Source organism: Oncorhynchus keta, chromosome 22 (genome assembly GCF_023373465.1).
Source record: "Oncorhynchus keta strain PuntledgeMale-10-30-2019 chromosome 22, Oket_V2, whole genome shotgun sequence".
Lineage (NCBI taxonomy): Eukaryota > Metazoa > Chordata > Actinopteri > Salmoniformes > Salmonidae > Oncorhynchus > Oncorhynchus keta.
In genome coordinates this window covers 41,097,865-41,116,900 of record NC_068442.1, presented here as the reverse complement: position 1 = coordinate 41,116,900, position 19,036 = coordinate 41,097,865, and the positions used below count along the sequence as shown (strand labels likewise).

At 41.9% G+C, this 19,036-nt stretch overlaps 1 protein-coding gene across 1 annotated transcript; it reads right to left on the bottom strand.

Annotated features, from left to right (window-relative positions):
* Positions 1 to 1,711: 1,711 nt before the first annotated feature.
* LOC118401504 (sphingosine 1-phosphate receptor 1-like) lies at positions 1,712 to 6,380 on the bottom strand. The gene is made up of 2 exons (XM_035799071.2): positions 6,217 to 6,380; positions 1,712 to 5,400 (listed from the first exon to the last, which is right to left on the bottom strand). The coding sequence occupies exon 2, from the start codon at positions 5,202 to 5,204 to the stop codon at positions 4,086 to 4,088; it is 1,119 nt and encodes a 372-aa protein (XP_035654964.1). The 5' UTR covers positions 5,205 to 5,400; positions 6,217 to 6,380; the 3' UTR covers positions 1,712 to 4,085.
* Positions 6,381 to 19,036: the final 12,656 nt, after the last annotated feature.

The following is a 19,036-nucleotide window of genomic DNA, read 5'->3' as shown; positions in this document are numbered from 1 at the left end:
GGACACACGATAGGCATTTAAAGATTAATATTAGTTTTTACAAGTATCGACGTGACAGACTCGACACTCATTGCAACTCCACTCAAACCAGATATATTTGGAGTTGAGTTTACTAAGTAACACAGTTCTATGTGATGTCTTTGTATACCATGTAGGTAGTAGTTTATCCGCAAAAGTTTAAATAAAAGACTTGCCTGCGAAAGTTGCAAAAAACGTATCCAACAGCTTGAATCGAGTTTGAAGTGAGCAGCAGTATTTGTCATTATTAAGGATCCCCATTAGTTCCTGCCAAGGCAGCAGCGACTCCTTCCTGAGGTCCAGCAACATTAAGGCAGTTATATACAATTAAACATATTACATGACAATAAATAACACTTCACAACACATTAAGTGTGTACCCTCAGGCCACTACTCTACTACCACATATCTACAATACATGGTAGTAGGCTCTTACTGGAGGGAATTTTTGAGTATTTTATTATTTCATTTAGGTAGATTAATCTCCTAAAAGATAACTGAGTTAGTTTAATCTTGCATAGAGCAAGCTAATTCAATGTAGGCCTGAATACTAGCTAACTAAAACATGCAAGCCAGCTTGTATAGCAAAAGCCGATGAAAGGACAATAACAGAACAGGCGGTGGACAAGGAGCGTAAGGGCCAGGTAGGTCATTTTCATTCAAATGTTTCCTAAATAGCTGGCGTTAAACATATGATACATAATATGAAAGTGATGTCAGTAGCAACATTGTTCATTGGTCTAATGTGCAGGTGCAATTTCATAATGCGTTTGAATTACACCTGCCATACATATTAATGTAAAGAAATGTAAATGTTGTCCCAAAAAACAACTTTATGAAGCAATAACAGCAGATAGCCACAGGGAGGCGCTAAGTATCTTATCATAATCCAGCACGACGTGAGTTTGCCTCCCCATAGACTTTAAAGGCCCAATGCAGTCAAAAACGGGATTTATCTGTGTTTTATATATACACTACATGAGTATGTGGACACTTGCTTGTCGAACATCTCATTTGACAAACCATTTCTGTATGGACTTCGCTTTCTGCACGGAGGCATTGTCATTCTGAAACAGGAAAGGGCCTTCCCCAGACTGTTGCCACAAAGTTGGAAGCACAGAATCATCTAGAATGTTATTGTATGCTATAGCGTTAAGATTTCCCTACACTGTAACTAAGGGGCCTAGCCCGACCAATGAAATACAGGCCCAGACCATTATTCCTCCTCCACAAAACTTTACAGTGGTCACTATGCATTGAGGCAAGTAGTGTTTTCAGCTGACCCTTGGCATTGCATATGGTGATCTTAGGCTTGTGTGTGGCTGCTCGGCCATGGAAACCCATTTCATGAAGCTCCCGACAAACAGTTATTGTACTGACGTTACTTCCATAGGCAGTTCCTGGAATTTTGCAACCCTATTCAGGACTGCTGTTGAAACAGCTGGGTAAGTTGTTGGACCTGTCCCCCAAACTAGTTGCTTTCAGATGACCAGCCTATTATTAACAGATATTTATCCAATTTCCACTACTGTCCCCCACCTTTAGGTGGCAGTACATAGTCGGAACCCCTCATTTAACCCAACTTTGACAACTTTAACAATATGACAACTTATGTTACAAAAATATGTTTTTTCTTTAATGTCACAACATTCTGTCCTGAGCCTGTCTGTTAAGAAAAGACAACGAGAGAAGCTAACAATACAATTTTTTTATTTACAATATTTATTAAGAGCTAACCAAAACACGTGCAAAATATGACTTGGGTCCACATGGGAGTTTGGCAAACTGTGATTATGTGACCCCTGAAAAGCGACATTGTACTTGTCCATCGATGTTTAACGGTGCTCTTAACAACAAATCTATATGGGAGGATTCCAGTGAGCTATTGGTGATGTGTGTGCCCATCGTCATTAACTTATTCCGTTATGAAAATGTAAGTAATTATTGGGCTCGGTACTTTCAGGAATGGACCAGTGCTATTGCTTACCCTTTGAAGTCAATCTTTTTTTGTTTTCATCCTCATGACCTTCCCTATTACTGGGGCATGCTGGTTTTCACGAGAGTTGAAATTATTTTTGAGAGTGGTAACTGAGGGACAGACAAATATGTTGAATGGCTGGAGCTACGGTATCTTCATCTAAAAGTGAAACAGAAAGGACAATAAAATCATGACTGGATAAAAAAGATAACCTTTGTCACACAAACCAAACGCCTTTTTCGCTTTTGAATATAAATTATTATTGCAACTACATTGCTTTGCTACAAAGAACTTTATCCAATAAGAGTGAAATAAACCAAATTACAAGTACAAAATACATTCTCAATCAGGGGGTAGAATTGACATTGTACTAGCCTTCAGAGTTAAGATGAAGATACACAAGCACTTCATTCATTGTATTTCTTAAATATTTCAATAAGAACAATAAGCACTACAAACAATTTTTACTCTTCCATCAACACCCATTATAGAGAATCAGTAAACGCCTATAATGGGTTGATGGTTCTTATTTATCACTTTTACAACAAGTGCTGGACTAAATACAAAAAAATACCTTTGACAAAAACGTCTTCTCATAATACTGTAAACCAGGTTTACAATTTAGGTACTATACTGTAAATCAGGTTTACAATTTAGGTACTATACTGTAAATTAGGTTTACAATTTAGGTACTATACTGTAAATTAGGTTTACAATTTAGGTACTATACTGTAAATTAGGTTTAGGGTTTAGGTGCGATACTCTAAGCCAGGTTTATGGTTTAGGTGCGATACTGTAAGCCAGGTTTATGGTTTAGGTGCGATACTGTAAATCAGGTTTATGGTTTAGGTGCGATACTGTAAATCAGGTTTATGGTTTAGGTGCGATACTGTAAATCAGGTTTATGGTTTAGGTGCTATACTGTAAATCAGGTTTAGGGTTTAGGTGCGATACTGTAAGCCAGGTTTATGGTTTAGGTGCTACACTGTAAATCAGGTTTATGGTTTAGGTGCGATACTGTAAGACAGGTTTATGGTTTAGGTGCGATACTGTAAGCCAGGTTTATGGTTTAGGTACCATACTGTAAGCCAGGTTTATGGTTTAGGTGCTACACTGTAAATCAGGTTTAGGGTTTAGGTGCAATACTGTAAGCCAGGTTTGTGGTTTAGGTGCTATACTGTAAATCAGGTTTATGGTTTAGGTGCGATACTGTAAGCCAGGTTTATGGTTTAGGTGCTACACTGTAAATCAGGTTTATGGTTTAGGTGCGATACTGTAAATCAGGTTTATGGTTTAGGTGCTATACTGTAAATCAGGTTTAGGGTTTAGGTGCGATACTGTAAGCCAGGTTTATGGTTTAGGTGCCATACTGTAAGCCAGGTTTATGGTTTAGGTGCTACACTGTAAATCAGGTTTAGGGTTTAGGTGCGATACTGTAAGCCAGGTTTGTGGTTTAGGTGCGATACTGTAAGCCAGGTTTATGGTTTAGGTGCTACACTGTAAATCAGGTTTAGGGTTTAGGTGCGATACTGTAAGCCAGGTTTATGGTTTAGGTGCGATACTGTAAGCCAGGTTTATGGTTTAGGTGCTATACTGTAAATCAGGTTTATGGTTTAGGTGCTACACTGTAAATCAGGTTTATGGTTTAGGTGCTACACTGTAAATCAGGTTTATGGTTTAGGTGCTATACTGTAAATCAGGTTTATGGTTTAGGTGTGATACTGTAAATCTTGTTTATGGTTTAGGTGTGTGTGCTTCCCATTGTCTTTTGAATATGAACATATTCAGATCAGTGCTGGCAGTCCAAGGTGTGAGGGGAGAAGAAAACAAACTAAACAACTCTACATCTCTACTCTCTGACATGGACAGAGACTTTGTGAAGTGATAAAACAAATGGAAACTGAAGAGGCAACTTACTGTACAAACTGACATACTTTACATCCACAGGGCAACAAAACCACACACACACAACGTATACACATTTATATACATAATGTACAAACACACTTGCACACTGCACAAAAACATATATACATCCACACTTCCTAAGCAGTGGAGCTACTTTTCACACAACAGTCCAGAAGGCTCTTTAAGAAGAGGAGGTGATATTCCCAGAGGATACGATGTTCTCCCTTGGCAAGTACTCCGGCTCATCCTTATTGGGGTGGGACGAGTTGTCCGACTTGCTCCGGCTGAACTCTGCACCAATAATGGGCTGGGAGAACTTGCCGGAGGGCTGGGTGCAGACGCTGCAGCACAGGAGCGTTTTGAGGAAGGCGCGACGCATCTCGTTGCTGGTGAGTGTGTAGATGAGGGGATTCATGGCTGAGTTGAGCACGGCCAAGGCCAGAAACCACTCGGCCTTGTACAGGATGGGGCACATGCGGATGTCGCAGGCCACGTCCAGCAACAGAAGGATGAAGAGTGGGGCCCAGCAGGCGATGAAACAGCTCAGCACGATGATCACGGTCTTCAGCAGGGCCATGGACTTCTCAGAGCTCTTGCTGCTAGCGCTACCCCCACCGCGGCCGTTGGAGACCTTGCGGAACACCATCTTGCGGCTGCGGGTGCGCACCAGGGCGTAGATGCGCGCGTACAGCACCACAATGGCCATGAGGATGACGCTGAAGACGGTGGTGCAGAACAGGATGTAGGTCTTGTGGTAGAGCGGCAGTACGGTGGAGCAGCTGGGCATGCTCTGGATGCAGTTCCAGCCCATGATGGGCAGGCCGCCCAAGATGGCTGCAATCAGCCACACGGTGCTGATGAGCATGAAGACACGGCACGTGTTGCCATTGTTGTGTAACTTCATCTTCAGCATGGTGAGGTGGCGCTCGATGGCGATGGCCAACAGGCTGAAGACTGAGGCTGCCAGGGCCACAAACATACTACCCTCCCGGAAGAACCACTGTGTGGGGGTCAGTTTGTATGTGTTGGCACCTGACAGCAGGATGTTGGCAGTGTACACCACCCCAGCCAGCAAGTCTGATAAAGCTAAGTTCCCAATAAAGTAGTACATGGGCTTGTGGAACTTCTTGGTCCTCCAAATAGTAAGTAGGACCAAGACATTCTCAAGAATAATGAAGCAACATACAATGATGAAAACCACAGAGTCCGCTTTGAGCCTGGAATCCTGCTCCACTTTCCGGAGCTTCCCTGTGAAGTTGTAATGTCTGGCTATCAAGTCAGAATACATGGAGTCACCCATGGTTCTGTTTTTAATGAAATCCCCCAAATTCTTTAGTTCAAGATTTCAGTCCATTGAGTGGAGCTGGTGAGTCAAGGCACAGCTGGCAATGGTAATCCTACACGCTTGATGGGTTGTCATTGCAGACGCTCAAATCAAATAATCCTCAATGCCACAGGATATTCTGAGAATGTCCTTGGACCCAATCATGAAACTCCTGGAAAAAAATAGAAAATACCAATTTAGAACAGTCATGAGAAAATGTTTTGTTGTAGATTTTTTTTTTATGACTCTTAAAATTAAATCTATTTACTAGCTCATTTTTATATGGAATGGTGATTGAATATTCAGTAGGCTAATCGAACAAAAGACAAAGACAGAACAAAAGTCCTTCTAAAAACAAGTGAACATGAGAACGAGGCAATTATTTTGTAAAAGAGTTGAGGATAAATCTATTTTCTTTTTGAATATGTGATAAAGCAAACGATCAGAAAAGTCGGACCCAGATCGGCCCTTTATGGACATGACGATCACGATACCTGATTCTGAACTGTGTGCTGAATTCCACAAGATGGAAAAGTATCGCGATGATGCATATTACCATCATAATAGGCTATTCTGATTCTGAACAGGGCTAAGAATTAGATGGGGGTGACGCATTGGTAAACTATGAAGTAAGCTATAAAAAAAAATGTGTTTGGAAAATGTCCATGAACTTCAGAACAAACTTGCAAGAACTATCTAACGGCGTCTTAACATTCACTTGAAATGCGTTTAAAACTCATGGGCAAGTGATGAGCAAGATTAACTTTATTTTTGTTCAAACATGTTTTTTCGATTTCTTCTGTAGGCCTATTTAAGATATGATCTTAAATTACTTTAGAAAACAAATAGTATTTTTGTTGTTACAGAATAACTTTTATTTGCATTATTTTAAATTCTTCATAACCTACTAATAATGATGGCCAGACACATAATTAGGCCAAATACATTGATAAAATCTAGAAATTATGTCAATGTCATGTTTCCTTACCTTTAATAATAGTCGTCATCAATGCGAATATTCTTTACAAGTGTCAACCTTTTATAATGGCACAATTTGCTAAGTAAGAAACCTTTTTGTGTCTTTCCCAGTGGCTGAGTTGTTTCCCCACAGTGATCCCATGGACTGAGCACGGTGCGCAAGATAGGCTAAGTAAAAGCGAATATTTTTGTCAGTTCAACCCACTCAACTCAACCCTCCCCTCTCATACCGTCCCAGTCGCGTTGTCCAGCAGTAAATTCACAGAGATTACAATTATTTAGAATTTCTAAATTTAGTGTGCCTTACATTTAGAAATTCTGCCAATTTTCCTCAAGAACACATACATTAAATGAATATAGGCAATGAAATCAGTGTAAAAAAAATATATATGTATGTGCTTTCAAGCTATTTAGCGTCTGTTAATGAAGTGGTGGTTTGATATGGCCATTTGTGTTGCACTTTATTTTAAAATGCATAAATGAACAGGTACATACAAGAGATTACATTGTAAAATGGTAATTGCGTAGTAATAATCTGAGTTACTAGATAGATTGTGTAGATAGTTTTCATATCCATGGGAAGATGATTATGGGTTCAACCCAAATGTTCCTCCATTGTATTCTGAACAGAATAGCCTGCCTAAAAATACCAACGTCTGTCATGAGGATGTGGTGCAGTTGATTTAGTATTCTTACTAACATGAATTTAGATATTCAAATGCACACAGATGAATAATTATTATGATACCTCTACTACTATTACTTTAAGTATTTGCAAAGCCAGCAGTCATTGTGGTAGTAATTATAACAAAACAATAATGATACAAAAATACCATTAATAAATTCAGTTATCAGAATTAATTGTGCTTTTATCTCTGGGAATGCACCAGCTGTGCACATTATTCCACCTCCTGATGACGCCCCCTTCACCAAATTAAGTCAAGCTATATGTGCATGAGAACCCCCTCCGCCCCCTGTGCTCCATGAGTAACCCCCCTCTGTCCCCTGTGCTCCATGAGTAACCCCCTCCGTCCCCTGTGCTCCATGAGTAACCCCCTCCGTCCACTGTGCTCCATGAGTAACCCCCCCCCCCCTCCGTCCCCTGTGCTCCATGAGTAACTCCCCTCCGTCCCCTGTGCTCCATGAGTAACCCCCCCCTCCGTCCCCTGTGCTCCATGAGTAACCCCCCCTCTGTCCCCCGTGCTCCCAGAGTCCCAGCTCCGTCCCCCGTGCTCCCAGTCCCAGCTCCGTCCCCCGTGCTCCCAGTCCCAGCTCCGTCCCCCGTGCTCCCAGAGTCCCAGCTCCGTCCCCCGTGCTCCCAGAGTCCCAGCTCCGTCCCCCGTGCTCCCAGAGTCCCAGCTCCGTCCCCCGTGCTCCCAGAGTCCCAGCTCCGTCCCCCGTGCTCCCAGAGTCCCAGCTCCGTCCCCCGTGCTCCCAGAGTCCCAGCTCCGTCCCCTGTGCTCGTGTGTGTGTGTGTGTGTTTCAAAACCACCCTTAGTTTCAAACATGACGGTGGCTGCATTATGTATTGGGAATGATTTAACCAGAAAATGCTCACGACTGTAATTGCTGCCAAAGCTGTTTTCACCAAGTATTGCCTCAGAGGATGTATACTTAGGCCTATGCAATCACAACATCAAATGTTCTTGCATTAATTACATTTTTTTTTTTTTACTTTGAATTAGTGGGGGGAAATCCTTACGTGTTTGTGTCTGTGTGAGAAAGAGAGCAAAGAGAGAGGCAAATAACTCAAAGGAAAGAGGATAACATGGAAAACTTCCTTCAAGAGGTCTCGTTGCTGAATTCTTTGACAGGGGGAGAATATCTATATCCCTGCTCCAGTTGGTTGTCTGTGAGCGAGCGTTGGCACCATCGCTGTCAGCTCTCTGGACCATCAAACCAAGTGAGATCACAAGCCTGCTTGCAGAGAGAGACATGGTCTTTATTTTGGGAAGTCCCACTGCCATCCCTCTTTCTTTGTTTATATTTGATCTCCTTCACATAGCCAGTCTTTATCCACCACAGGACCCTGGCCCATTTATCCTCCAATAGTGGTGGCTCCCAAAGTGGCCTAATGGAAGCAGAACATCAGCATGAATATAAAACAAATTGACCATCCAAATAAGCCCTCTAGACTTTATATACGAATCATTTCACAGTAATGCTTTGCTACAGTACACATTGCTGTTGTATTTGATACATTTGTGTGAATGTGATCCAAAGCAACCCCCCCAATGTCTGAGAGGTCAGAGGGAGAGTAGCCATGCAGAAAGAATACGTGGAGGGGCGAGAGGAAGAGAGGATAAGGGGAATGAACAAACAGAGGACTGTGCTTTTGAGCTCCAAGGACTTCGTTTCATGACTCTCAGAGGAGAGAGTCGAGGAGGTGAATAATGTTGGCCCCATAAGGAAGAGGAGAGGCCCCAACATGACAAGCTCCGTTAACACACTGGTACGGTTAGAGGAAAACCAAGAGATGTGTTCATTGAAATTGCTCCAATTGATCCACCATGATACTTCAACTGTGACATTCTTTACATCCATGTGCCAGCCGAATTAGGCATCTCACCATCACCCCATTCCACTCCCTTTCTTGCTATCTATTCATTCTGTTGCATCTGGTTGGTTTATCCTTATCCCAGTCCTTCTCCAGGTGCAACCCCACCAGAATATGTATGTTCATAACCCTAACACGCACACCAACACAGTCATTGGCTTGTGAGAAGATTTGAAAGTCTATTGGTTGATCGTCCTTTATGCAATAAATCCCTCCCCTCCATACTAGTACTGTATGTGTTTGATAAATGTTAACATACCCAGACTTAAATTGATTTATGTTTGTGTAGTATATTTTTCACAGGGTGCTAAAAGTTATAGTAGTTATATATGAGCTACAGAGACTTTACATCAAGACAAAGTCACACGTTCAGAGGCCACCTCTGAGCATAGCCTAGAAAAATATGGAGATGTGACATATGTTGGACAATGAGAGCACATAGGCCACTCAACCCAGTAGGCGGTACTACTCTAGGTTATTGTTGCAGTTTAGCTTCATAGCCATAGGTTTAGACAGCTAGACAAATCAAGTTTTGAGTGCAAATCATCTGTTTAAGGAAAGCAATAAATACAAGAAACAGACTAAGTGCTGCAGGGCAGGTTAAGTGCAGCAAATCATTTATGGAACACAGCAAAGTCAATTTAGTGTCTGGTAACATGACTGTTGTTCTGTTGATCATGTCAGAAGTCAGTGAGGAAAAGGAATCCCCCCCCAAAAACAAAAGCAGGAGTGGAAAGGAAAGCCTTTCTCTCAAACAAGTGATGGATTTACCTAGAGGTGAAGTAAAACATGTGGGAGCTGTAGGTGTTTTTAGAACTCCCTCAAGTCATGGGTTGTAAAAAATACCGATGGCGTGTACTCACGGCGTTACACTGCTCTCATAAAGCATTCCACAGGAATATGATCGCAGGAAATGGTCAATGAAGGAGAGGACAGAAAACAAAAGTAATTTCTGGAGGTTTTTACAAGGCCCCCAAGGGTTTCATGTTACAATAGATAGGCCTAAGTGTAAAGTAAAATAAAAATGGCAACAAAGTATGTCCTTATATCAAGATGTTTATTAGTGCCATTTAAGACACACGGATAAGCACAAGTAGTATGGATGGAGTAATTGAAAATAGACCGAAAATAATACACTTAGTCTTAAACCAGGATTTCAATGTCCCTGACCAACCTCAAGCACAGACATTAAAGTGAGTCCCAATTCTAATCATCTACCCCTTCACCACTCATCTAAAATCCTTCACCAGTTCAACCGGGTCAAATATAAGTTGTAAGGGGGGTTGAAAGAACAACATTTCACGAAAGATAACAATCCCCACATCCTTGTCTTTTCCTTCCAATGCCCTAAAAAAATATACCTTTTCTCCTTCCTCTATCCGGTTCTCACAGTCGGTATAGATAGCGCGAATCAGGCCCACACTAAACATAGTTAATCTAACCATAAAGGCCACATACAGAAGCACTGTCATCAAAATGCAGGTCAAAAGGACAACGCTGGCAGGTCAAAAAACTTAGATGATCAATACAATGCATTGAATTTTTCAATTGTAGATGAGCATGTTCCCATTTTATATATCACCCAAACAGAGGAAGGCCTACAGAGCATGTAATTGAGATTATCACCATTTAAGAGTCTGTGTTAACCTGTAAGGACAAACAGTATGCAATGGCATGATCAGTAGACACAACAATGAGATGTGGTCCTGTGTACCTCAGTTGGTAGAGCATTGTGTCTGCAATGCCAGGGTTCTGGGTTCCATTCTCACTGGGAACAAGTATTAATAATATCTGCTAAATAACTAATAAAATGTGATGCCAAGTACAATATGGGGTGAGATTGCAAGGCATATGTTACATGTTCTTCACGTCATGGCGAGCTGTGAAGTCCCAGGAATGTCTCTCACCCCCTAGAGTAAAATGGTTGACAGTGACACTTCAGTCTTTTCCATTTGATTGACGTATAAATCATGGGAGCTTCATTCTCAAAGGGAGGAAGGGATTCATCAGCAAATGCAGGACTGGGATGGTCAACATTGTTGCTCTTCATTAGGTGTTGTGATAGAGGCTTTGCAAAGCTAACAGTAATTGAGGACCGCTGGTTATTTCAGTTCAATTATTTGTTACAGCATGAGCATCATTAAAGTGAGCATTGGGGAAAGCCTTGAGAAGTAGCTAAATGCTCAGGGTTAACCACCATTGCCTAGTTAAATTTTAAAAAACAATATAAAAAAACAGAAGGTCTATAAGATGGAGACTGTTCTGGACATGCCAGGACTTTGTGGAATACTGGAACCATTTTGGCTCCATGAGAAAGTGCCATAGTTCTCTGAAACTTTTGAAAATGCGTGTATCATATACATCTGTGTTACACAAGTAAGTAGAACAAAAGAGTAAGAACCTCCATTTGTTGTCGTGGGCATCAAATCAGAGCGTGACGTGATCCAGCTCAGTGTAAGCCTTTTGGCTTTTAGAGGGCCTCTGCAGATTGGTACGACAAAAGAATGCTTTGTGTTTTAAATGCAGAAGAATAAAAAATAACCACACCCACTCGCCCAAACACACAGATCTTGAACGGGGAGGGGAGAAGTGAGAACAAGCTACAGAGAAATCACTAGTCTTCCATTATCAAACTGTGGGGTTCAATCCAGTTATGGGAGCTCTTAATATGATCTGTCAGCTTCAGTGGAAAAGATTAAAGCAGAAATGTCTTTCCTAGTAATAATCTCTGCAGGAATTATATACATCTTTCTGTTTTGATTGGTTTCTCTGGAGTTAAAGTAGAATAGGAAATATGAATGTGTGCATTGCAATATTCAGTAACATCAAGCAAACTATGTTTTGGTCGTATATTAGGTCTGATATGTAGACCACCATTTATTTTTCACCCCACTTGCTTGTTTCTCTAGTTCTGACATGGCAAGCCATATACTCTTATTTTTGACTGTCATGGATAATCATATTCAGAAAGGTTAATGGCTACTGTACACAGGTCTTTGTCATGATTAGTTTGATGATTATTTCAGGCAAAATCATTGTCCTGTAAAGGGTTAATTGGAGCGGCAGGGTAGCCTAGTGGTTAGAGCGTTGGACTCGTAACCGGAAGGTTGCATGTTCAAATCCCCGAGCTGACAAGGTACAAATCTGTCGTTCTGCCCCTGAACAGTTGGTAGAGCATGGCGCTTGTAATGCCAGGGTAGTGGGTTCGATCCCCGGGACCACCCATACGTAGAATGTATGCACACATGACTGTAAGTCGCTTTGGATAAAAGCGTCTGCTAAATGGCATATACTTAACCCACTGTTTCTAGGCCGTCATTGAAAATTAAGAATTTGTTCTTAACTGACTTGCTTAGTTAAATAAAGGTAAAAAAATTAAATAAAAAATCTATATTGGTCAAAGTTCAAAGACCCAGATGCATGTCCTGTATTGTTTCCATATAACTTCCTGTTACCTCGACACGTCTCTCAGTCTCATCCATATAGCTTATAACATAACATGGTGTCAGAAGTGGCATCCAAACTCATGCTGACTGACATTAGAATGTAAACTGTGGAAGGACATCATCTCCATCCCTCACTGGAAACTCTAGAGAACTGTGCCACTCCCACCATCTATCTAATTGGAACTATTCTCCAAGAAAGCATTGGTTTGAAATCAGGTGAAGCTCTCTGTCAAGTTTGGTCTCTAAAACTGTTATAGGCAGAAGTAAAGAACTATGCACTCGACCACCTAAACACATCTTAAGATTCCTGTCACGTCATAGTGTGTTTCTCTCTGATGAATCTAACATTACCGTAACTTTGGGAAAATTCACTTCCTCCAGTGGAGGTTTTCTTAAGGCACCCAGGAGAATGAAATGACACAGGCGCATTGACACTGCTAGTTCTTCAGCATGTCGCCATGGTGCTTAGTAAACTATGCCAAGCTCTGAAAAGGGTGAACTGCACTCAGAGGAAAGTCTTTTGTCGGAGGAACGCCCCCTTCACAACTCTTCTCTTTCTCGTCATCTTTTCTCTGATTTTGAGAGTCTTTCAGTTGAACAGGAAATGGGATATGGACAGGTCATGAGTCTTGGTGACTTGCCCTGAACTGCCATGTAAAAATACCCCATGGACAATTAGTTCAGTCCTACCCCAAATTGAGCTTAGCTAACAGGCCAAGATTGCAGCAAACACTACATTGTAATGTCTAGTTTTTCAATGAGTCTGTGTCTTTGAAACTTCAAAACACAAATGATCGATAATGATCCTAAGAGGTCTACTATTACTCAATGCTCTGGAGCGTAAAGGGCTGGTCAGTGGCAAACCAAAGCCTGCCTTTCAAGACCTGGAACAAAACCTTCTGGTACAAACCAAACTGGATGTTGTTTATGAAGGAATGAATTCCATGCTGGCAGATCTCTGTTATCACATCTAAAATGGAGATGTTGCTACATATAAAACTCTGACTCATGTGAAAAAAAGAAACGTCCTCTCACTGTCAACTGCGTTTATTTTCAGCAAACTTAACATGTGTAAATATTTGTATTAACACAAGATTCAACAACTGAGACATAAACTGAACAAGTTCCACAGACATGTAACTAACAGAAATTGAGTAATGTGTCCCTGAACATAAGGGGGGTCAAAATCAAAAGTAACAGTCAGTATCTGGTGTGGCCACCAGCTGCATTAAGTACTGCAGTGCATCTGCTCCTCATGGACTGCACCAGATTTGCCTGTTCTTGCTGTGAGATGTTACCACCTTCTTCCACCAAGGCACCTGCAAGTTCCCGGACACTTCTGGGGGAATGGCCCTAGCCCTCACCCTCTGATCCAACAGGTCCCAGACTTGCTCAATGGGGTTGAGATCCGGGCTCTTCGCTGGCCATGGCAGAACACTGACATTCCTGTCTTGCAGGAAATCACGCACAGGGCGAGCAGTATGGTTGGTGGCATTGTCATGCTGGAGGGTCATGTCAGGATGAGCCTGCAGGAAGGGTACCACATGAGGGAGGAGGATGTCTTCCCTGTAACGCACAACGTTGAGATTGCCTGCAATGACAACAAGCTCAGTCCGATGATGCTGTGACACACCGCCCCAGACCATGTCGGACCCTCCAACTCCGAATCGATCCCGCTCCAGAGTACAGGCCTCGGTGTATCACTCATTCCTTCAACGATAAACACAAATCCGGCCATCACCCCTGGTGAGACAAAACCGTGACTCGTCAGTGAAGAGCAGTTTTTGCGAGTCTTGTCTGGTCCAGTGACGGTGGGTTTGTGCCCATAGGTGATGTCTGTGATGTCTGGTGGCCTACAAGCCCTCAGTCCAGCCTCTCTCAGCTTATTGCGGACAATCTGAGCACTGAAGGAGGGATTGTGCGTTCCTGGTGTAACTCGGGCAGTTGTTGTTGCTACACGAGGTGTGATGTTCGGATGTGCCGATCCTGTGCAGGTGTTACATGTGGTCTGCCACTGCGAGGACGATCAGCTGTCTGTCCTGTCTCCCTGTAGCACTGTCTTAGGCGTCTCACAGTATGGACATTGCAATTTATTGCCCTGGCCACATCTGCAGTCCTCATGCCTCCTTGCAGCATGCCTAAGGCACGTTCACGCAGATGAGCAGGGACCCTGGGCATCTTTCTTTTGGTGTTTTTCAGGGCCAGTAGAAAGTCCTCTTTAGTGTCCTAAGTTTTCATGACTGTGACCTTAATTGCCTACCGTCTGTAAGTTGTTAGTGTCTTAACGACCGTTCCACAGGTGCATGTTCATTAATTGTTTATGGTTCTTTGAACAAGCATGGGAAACAGTGTTTAAACCCTTCACAATGAAGATCTGTGAAGTTATTTGGATTTTTACTAATTATCTTTGAAAGACAGGGTCCTGAAAAAGGGACGTATCTTTTTTTTCAGTTTATATACAGTTTTTCATAAGAAAACATGGTACCCCTGTACTATTTTGTCTCGCTGTCAACAGAAAGGTTATAAATATCCACGACTTGTTGGTCTCAGGATGTTTGAGTGACCCCACCTAGGTGAACCTTGACGCCATTGTCCAGAAGACAACACATGTTACATATTTTATAACACAGTCTCTGTGATTTTAAAATAAAACATTCAGCACTTGCCACAATGCAATCAATATATGATGAACTGGAACTCACAAATGGAGTAATGGAAATTGCTGTTCTGTGTCTTATTTTCCAGCCCCATTTCCTGACTTGGGATCTGTTGGTACGCACTGTCCATTCTAGAGGCACGACGCCCCTAAACAATGGCTTGGCTCGAACTGCCCGGCCACAACACTTGACCCAGGATGTGTGTGTGTGGCGGAGGGCTTATTCAAAGAAGTAGTGAGGTCAGAATGCATACACATGCCTGAGTCCTAGAATGGCTGGGACCTTCCATTAAAGGTAGGGCAGCCATGTCACCCAAAATTCAATCAAAACACATGACCATTGCTACAATCACCATGGTGATTATTATTGTTGTTGACTTCTGACTCTCTCTCCCAGGATGTAATTCCTGGTTTTCAGTTGGTACACTTTATATGAATCCCTTTTTGTGTTGATTTAACATCCATGGGTTATTAACTGAGTAGTTTCTCTGTCATGAAATGGCGCTCAAAAGCAGAGACCGAGATGCAGTTGTGCTCCCTGTACCTCAAAGGGCCTCGGCAACAGCTAATTGGGGAGCCTAATAAATACTACTAAATACTACCAATGGACATTTTTGCAGGGGTTGAATTTTTCGTAAGGGAAAATCACGTTGAAATTTCTAAGTGGAAATTACAAACTTTAGATGTCTTTTTAAACCTCAAACACACTACAGGTTGTACATTTCCTGCATTACAGGAAAGTTATCCTGATTTAAATTAAGATCCTACATCTGTACCATGATCTCTCAAAGTGAATGTCCCTTGTTACGTAGCCTTACATGGAAGACCCCTCGCTTTGTTATATCTGTTTGCCTTGGCTCAGGTGTGGACTGAAATGGGCCCCGATTGTTCTAGGGAAATCTAATGGTAACCGGAGTGAGAAATGTCAACCTCTGGCAAGAGGCCAGACGGTACAGTCTATGCCACTACAGATGCTCCGAAGAAAGTGGGATAATTCAGTGGAAGTACCAGCTGGCACCTGATGTCACTAGGAACAATAGTGATGTTTGGAAACACCAGGGTCGGCCCACTGAGGTCTCCCTGCTGGGAAATAAAAGGCACGCTTGCTGGTTTTGCTCCTCCCAAGCTAATCTCTTCAATTTAAACTGTTACAACCCATCCACCAGCACAATATATTCATTAATATGGAATGGAACAATCATGTGTAACAGAGAGGAAACATGATTAAAAAACCTCAGATTTGTACAATAAAAAAGCATTCATTAAGTTAGCTATCCAGTTTTGGGGAGATGAAGAAAATTGACTGACTCCATGCCAAAAACACATGTCCTACCATCCAAGATTTTGTTGAAAAAACATGCAGAATTATAGGTTCGGTATAGTTGTTGATATAATGGATTAGTTGAATAGACAAACACTCAAACAACACATTTCAGCTAAAAACCTTCATCAGGGTGCTATGAAAATTATATCAATTATCATCTTGAATCGTCTGTAAATCATCCAATAAAATGTCAGTCTCTTGTCAGAGGACAATGTAGTGATTGGGCCAAACTCTCACTACTCTCTGTAGTCTCAAAAGATAGATGTCCGGGTCCCTTTCCAGGGGACTTCCTGTATCACCGTGGAGAGTTGGACCACAGGGAGATCCAGCTCACTCTCTGCCAAGTGACAAACCCCCTCGACTCGATGTTCATCATTTAGCTTTGTCCTCATGTCTCACAGTCTTTCAGTTGATGAGATACTGTGCTGTCAGACAGCCAATGCCAACCAGCCAAATGGTACATAAATAAAGAGTGAGAATATGGCACAATGAACACCTTGATGTCTAGGAAGTCAAAGATATTATGAGGATACACTTAAAGGTTAACGATATAAGGCCCAGTTAATGCCCTCAGTAAACAAGCACCCAGTGGAGATTACTACATCGTAATCTGTAAACACGGGTGTGGCACAAGGATGTGTCCTATCCCTAATGCTGTTCATTCTTTGTTCTATCAACTGCACAAGCCATAGCCCCATCTTCTCCATTGTTGGCAGCAGCACAATCTTTAGCCATAGAAGGCTGGACTAGACATCAACTAGACTCCTCCCATCAATTTACATAGCAAAAATGTATTGTTTGAATGCACCATGAGAGCATAAATCATGTGTTGTACATAATTTAACATTACAGGATAGCATAGTTCAGTTGAAACCAGCCTTCTATATAAACACACAATGAGCATGGAATTTTCCAAACTGTAATTACTCCAATTATTCCTTTATCGCAGGCTACGAGCTCTTGGCATTGGTGTTTAAATTCATTATACATTTCAATTAAATCAGTGTTATCAACAATGTGCAAATGTAATCGAGTGCATGTCATTAAAAGAACATCTCACGCATGCACTCTACTCTAAATCACTGGTCACGATGGCAACACCCACCCGTAGCACGCGCTCCAGCAGGTGTATCTCACTGATCATCCCTAAAGCCAACACCTCATTTGGCCGCCTTTCCTTCCAGGTCTCTGCTGCCTGTGGCTGGAACGAATTCCAAAAATCGCTGAAGTTGGAGACTTTTATCTCCCTCACCAACTTTAAACATCTGCTATCTGAGCAGCTAACCGATCGCTGCAGCTGTACATAGTCCATCGGTAAATAGCCCACCCAATTTACCTACCTCATCCCCATACCGTTTTTATTTATTTACTTTTCTGCTCTTTTGCACACCAGTATCTCTACCTGCACATGACCATCTGATCATTTATCACTCCAGTGTTAATCTGCTAAATTGTAATTATTCGCCTTCCTCCTCATGCCTTTTGAACACAATGTATATAGACTATTTTTTTTCTACTGTGTTATTGACTTGTTAATTGTTTACTCCATGTGTAACTCTGTGTTGTCTGTTCACACTGCTATGCTTTATCTTGGCCAGGTCGCAGTTGTAAATGAGAACTTGTTCTCAACTAGCCTACCTGGTTAAATAAAGGTGAAATTTAAAATGTAAAAAAGGTCAACAAAAGACAAGCCTATCCTCTTGACATTTGAATTCAGTTGTCTTTCAAGATTTTTCTGGATTATTTTCAGTATAAACACTATGCTACCTCCATCTTTGACTTTACTCTGACTGAGATCTTGCTATAAACTACAACTCAGGTGCCCTACTCTACTCACATATGGAAAATATTTAGGTAAATCTTTGATGAAAATGTAATATAGGGGACCTTTTTTTTAAAAAGAGCTAAAAACTGATTAACAAAATCAGCAGGCCAAAGGACACTCTTCAGCACAATGTTTGGACTGCTCTAACAAAAATCTCTTGTAATATGTAGGAATGTCAGAACCAACTGCCACTGTAGCTATAACTACTGCCAACTGTCTAAAGAGGGAACAAACCGGAACAAGAACGGGAGAAAAAGAGAACAGTACTGTAGGACCCTGACCCCAACCATACCCATGGAAGGCTTGTTGGGGGAGGAGGGATGTTGAAGTAGGGGCGGGTTGGGCGGCTCACTGAAGGATAGAGGGGAATTGGGGAAGGGGGTGGTTGATTTAAAGGGTTAAGTATGTCATAGGAATGTTAATGTATTTTGTCTAATTGAAGCGAGCCATTAGATGGGTTAGGAGGAGACAGAAGAAGTCCCAGAGTTGGAATGCGCAACATCTAAATGAAAAGTTGGTCCATGAAAAAAGAATCAGAACCCACCCACCACTTCTTCCAACTCATCTCGACATACTGTAGCAATGTTTACACAGTTGATTTTGTTTACAAATTTCTGCCTGTGTGTGTATGGTCTTACGTGAAAGTATCTCCGTCTGAGGGGAGTGTACCTGGTGGGAGTAGTAGGCTACTGTTGTAGTATATATGAATAGTTGCATCATTTTATGTGGTATGTCAATGCTCTTCATAAACGACAAGCGTTATATTGCTACTACTGTAGGTCAGTATTATGACAATGCCTGGGTCCCTAAAGTCACGTGTAACCAAAGAGCAAGGACAGAATGCAGTAGCATTAGAATGAGTCAGTGAAACTTGATTGTACAAATCAAACCCATGAAAAAAAAGTGCTTTTAAAGTGCTCCTCTAACTATGACAGACTAGTTACTTCTTGTGGCCTCCTTGGGAGGTAACTTTCTATTGGTTAAATAGAAAGATATAAAGGCAGTCAAGCTCTCTGGAGTCT